We start from the raw sequence: 5,145 nt of genomic DNA on the forward strand, positions 1-5,145 counted from the left end.
CCTTAACGAACGAACACGAACAAGACCATGTTCGTGTTCGTTCGGTTCATTTACAGCCCTAGCAGCAACAGGAGAGGCAGCAGCCTCAACAGAATCAGGGAAATCGAAAGGGGTGCTTTCAGTGCGGTGATGAGGGTCATTTTAAGAGGGATTGCCCTCAGCTTAATCAGAATGCGGGCAACAACAACAATACTGGGAATAAAAACAATGGGAACAATGGTGGGAACGGGGCACGTGGTAGAGTATTTACTATTGGCGCTGGGGAAGCTCGCAATGATGGCAATGTGGTGACCGGTACGTTTTCTGTGAATGATCTTTTTGCTTCTGTTTTATTTGACTCTGGTGCCGATTGGAGTTATGTATCCTTGGGGTTTAGTCGTCAGTTAGGATTGAGTGCTACACCACTTGTAGCTAAGCATATAGTAGAGCTAGCTGACGGTAAATCGATTGAAGCTTCACATGTACTCGTTGGGTGCAAACTCGATCTTATGGGTCAAGTGTTTGCCATTGACCTACTCCCTGTTACTCTTGGAAGTTTTGATGTGGTGGTTGGCATGGATTGGTTGTCTAAGCATCAGGCGGAAATCCTCTGCAAGGAGAAAATCGTGCATATTCCTCTCCTTAACGGAGAATCTTTATCGGTTCAGGGTCATCGTAGTGGTGCTATGGCTTGTATTATCTCAGCGATGAAGGCTCAGAAGTGTCTGCGTAAGGGCTACCCTGCTATTTTAGCTCTTGTTACTGACTCGCAGTCTGATGAGAGAAGGATCGAGGACCTTCCAGTTGTTCGTGAGTTTCCTGACGTGTTTCCTCAAGAACTCCCTGGTTTACCTCCACATTGACAGGTGGAATTTCAGATTGACCTCACACCAGTGAATCCCCGATTGCTCGTGCTCCTTATCGTCTTGCGCCAGGAAAGTTACATGAGTTGTCAAACCAACTCCAAGAGTTGTTGGATAGAGGTTTTATCCGACCTACCTCTTCGCCTTGGGGAGCCCCAGTACTGTTTGTGAAGAAGAAGGATAGGTCCTTTCGGATGTGCATAGATTATCGCGAGCTCAACAAGGTGACAGTCAAGAACCGTTATCCTTTGCCACGTATCGACGATCTGTTTGACCAGTTGCAAGGGTCAAGTTTTTATTCCAAGATTGACTTAAGGTCGGGCTATCATTAGGTACGAGTCCGAGAGGAGGATGTTCCCAGAACGACTTTTCGAACCCGGTATGTCCACTATGAGTTTCTGGTTATGCCGTTTGGGTTGACTAACGCACCAACGGTTTTCATGGATCTCATGAACCGTGTGTGCAAGCCGTATCTTGACGATTTTGTTATTGTTTTCATCGACGACATCTTGATCTACTCCAAGAGCAAGGAGGACCACGAGCGGCATTTACGTCTTATCTTAGAGCTCCTGAGGAAGGAGCAACTCTACGCGAAGTTCTCTAAGTGTGATTTCTGGATTCGAGAAGTACACTTCCTTGGTCATATTGTTACGAGATGGGGATACACGTAGATCCTGCCAAGATCGATGCTATTAGGAATTGGGCGGCACTGAAGAATCCTTCGGAGGTGCGACGACTTCTTGGTCTTGCGGGGTACTATCGTCGGTTTATTCAGGATTTATCGAAGATCGCTCAACCTCTCACCTCCTTGACACAGAAGAACGTTGTATATTCTTGGGGAACGAAACAGGAGGATGCTTTCCAGCTCTTGAAGCATAAACTATGCAGCGCACCGATATTGTCTCTACCTGAGGGTACCGAGGATTTTGTGGTTTATTGTGATGCTTCGATTCAGGGTCTCGGTTGTGTGTTGATGCAACTCGAGAAGGTGATAGCATATGCTTCTCGACAGTTGAAGGTACACGAGAATAATTATACGACTCACGACTTGGAGTTAGGGTTGTGATTTTTCGCGTTGAAGATTTGGAGGCATTATCTGTACGGTACCAAATGCACTATCTACACCGATCACAGGAGTCTCCAACACATCTTCGACCAGAAGGAATTGAATATGTGGCAACGTCGTTGGGTAGAGCTTTTGAACGATTATGAGTGTGCCATCAAGTATCACCCGGGTAAAGCTAACATTGTAGCTGATGCCCTTAGCCGAAAGGAGACGAAGCCTAAGCGTGTTCGCGCTCTACAGCTTACTATTCACTCTGGTTTACCTGCTCAGATTCGTTCCGCTCAGATCGAGGCATTGAAAGAAGAAAACATCAAGGCTGGATACTTGCAGGGCATGGAAAAGCGATTGGTGGTGAGATCTGACGGCATTCATTACTTTAGGGAGCGGGTATGGGTTCCTCTATATGGTAATCTTCGAGAGCTTGTGATGGACGAAGCGCACAAGTCTCGGTATTATGTTCACCCGGGCTCAGACAAAATGTATCAGGACCTCAGGGTCATGTATTGGTGGCCAAAGATGAAGGCTCACATAGCGACGTATGTGAGTAAGTGTTTGTCTTGTGCTAAAGTCAAAGTGGAGTATCAGAAACCCTCAGGTCTACTTCAGAAGCCAGAGATACCCACGTGGAAATGGGAGTAGATTTCTATGGATTTCGTCATAGGTTTACCGAGAACTCAGGCTGGAAACGATACTATTGGGGTGATCGTTGATCGTTGATCGTCTCACGAAGTTAGCGCATTTTTTGGCAATCAAGGAAAGCGATAAGTTTTGACAGCTTGCAGCGGTTTATCTTAAAGAGGTGGTTTCCAGGCACGGGGTGTCAACTTCTATCATCCCAGATCGAGACCCGTGTTTCATTTATGATTTATGGCAGTCAATGCATAAATCGTTCGGTTCACGTCTCGATATGAGTACTGCTTATCACCCACAGATAGATGGTCAGAGTGAGCGAACCATCCAGACACTTGAAGACATGCTGCGTGCATGTGTGATCGATTTTGGCAAAGGTTGGGAGAGACATTTGCCATTGATAGAGTTTTCGTACAACAACAACTACCACACCATTGGGCTGAGGTGGGTGACAGCCAGATCACGGGTCCTGAGCTTGTGCTTGAAACTTCAGAAAAGATTGTTCAGATCAGAAACCGTATGGCAGCAGCGCGAGATCATCATAAAAGCTACGCTGACAAGCGTAGGAAACCGTTGGAGTTTGCGGTAGGTGATCGAGTTATGTTGAAAGTTTCGCCGTGGAAGGGTGTTGTACGCTTTGGGAAGCGCGGTAAGCTTAATCCGCGTTACGTTGGGCCATTTAAAATCCTGGAACGGATCGGTAAAGTGGCCTACAAGCTTGAGTTACCTGCTGAGTTGGGTAATGTTCACGATGTCTTTCATGTTTCGCAATTGAAGAAGTGTTTGACTGACAAAACACTGATTGTGCCGTTTCAAGAGCTGAAGATTGATGACAAGTTGCAGTTTGTCGAAGAGCCTATAGAGATCATGGACTGGGAGGTCAAGGTGCGTAAACATAGTCGTATTCCGATTGTGAGAGTTCGTTGGACCTCAAGACGTGGACCGGAGTTCACGTGGGAGCGCGAGGATCAGATGAAGCTCAATTATCCTCAACTTTTTCCTGATGACAAGTCTAATTCTGGTACTACTGGTGAATTTCGGGACGAAATTCCTCTTCAAGTTGGGGATGATGTGGCACCTGGGGAAAATCTGCAACAATCTTGACTTATCACTTCATTCCTCTGTGCTTACTTGTCAAATTTCGGGATGAAATTTCTTTCAAGTTGGGGATGATGTGACAACCCGAACTTTCAAGGTGTGCCTTTCAGTCTTGTGATCTTGACTTATTTTTATTTCTTTCACCACGTCCCTACTTTGTAGATAATAACTTGTTAAACGCTATGATAATAACTTGTTAAACCAAGGTATAAATGAGAATGTTGGAGTGTAGATTGGGCCACTTGTATTGGGTTGCATATGCACGACAATTACTAGGGCCACACACACACACTCGCCACACACACACTCTCCTTAATTGTTTTAAGCCATCATTACTCCTAATTCCTTCGACCCTTATGCAACATCTCATGCCCGAGTTACACAGCCCAAACCGAGCCCACCTCTCCCTTTTCCTTATTTACGTAATTTAGGTGGTGTATATTTCAATTAGTTACAAAACACTAACACATCCCCTACCCATCTTCGATAAGCGGCAATAGCAGACTCCCCCCCCCCTCGTGAAGCTGTACGTCGTGTTCATCTAGTACCTTGACTCTTTTGGTTAGTGTAACCTCTTTATATTTTGAATCAAGTCCTTTTGTCATGCATGCATAATTGTATCGATGGTTATGACTGATTATGTTGTATTTGATGTCATGTGTGTTAGTTAATTGCAAGATAATGGGTTTCTTGGTGGTTAGTTATGTAATCATGAAATTTGTTATGAGAATAGTTATGGGATTCGATGATTTAGGCATGAATTAGGGCATCACTTGCAAGCTGTTTGAACATGAATGACTCATTAACATGTGGTAATCGGTTGGATTAATGTCTATACATTGACTAGGGGTTGCTAGCAAGTCATGAATGTAATCGGCCACGAAACATGATTGTTGTTTGAGTATATTGTCGGTACATGATAAGGATGTTTATATGATGAATTGTAATATGCCACTCATGATTATCTGTTAGATTTACATATGCCTTTATTGAATGATGAATTGATTTAATTGATTGCTTAATACACTGTGTAATCTCTAAATGATAAAGAAATAAGATTGTGGATTGATATTTGTTATTAAAAGGGCCACACGACTTCTGGTTGGTATTGAGCCGAGTAGTCTATGTGGGCTGAACCTGTTTGGGCCAATCTCATTTAAATATCTTATTGAGTAATGAGGAGAGGATGGTAATGCATGACTTGTAGGCGGCCCAAACAGTAGTGAAACTATAGAACATGATTAATCGTATGATGTACTAAATTATGGTATTAAGTGAAATTGTGAAGCTGAGGCATAATCCGATGTGTGTATTGAATGACAAAAGTTATCATCGGAGTATGTGTGTCTTAAGCAAGACGGTAACTAAGTGTTTTGTGTGTATAAGAATAAAGTGCTTGCTATGTGTTGGTTGTGAACTGATAGATGCCTAAATAACTTGCATGATGTTATACGGTGTTACTTGGGTAATGTGTGTATGGAATATGAGATTGAGTAATACACGACTGAT

The 5,145-nt window shown here is 43.8% G+C and overlaps 1 protein-coding gene across 1 annotated transcript; it reads left to right on the top strand.

Moving 5' to 3' along the window:
• Window positions 1–554: 554 nt before the first annotated feature.
• LOC110900829 lies at window positions 555–2,547 on the top strand. The gene is made up of 2 exons (XM_022147691.1): window positions 555–825; window positions 2,096–2,547. The coding sequence occupies exons 1-2, from the start codon at window positions 555–557 to the stop codon at window positions 2,545–2,547; spliced, it is 723 nt and encodes a 240-aa protein (XP_022003383.1).
• Window positions 2,548–5,145: the final 2,598 nt, after the last annotated feature.

This window comes from Helianthus annuus, chromosome 13 (assembly GCF_002127325.2).
Source record: "Helianthus annuus cultivar XRQ/B chromosome 13, HanXRQr2.0-SUNRISE, whole genome shotgun sequence".
Classification (NCBI taxonomy): Eukaryota; Viridiplantae; Streptophyta; class Magnoliopsida; order Asterales; family Asteraceae; genus Helianthus; species Helianthus annuus.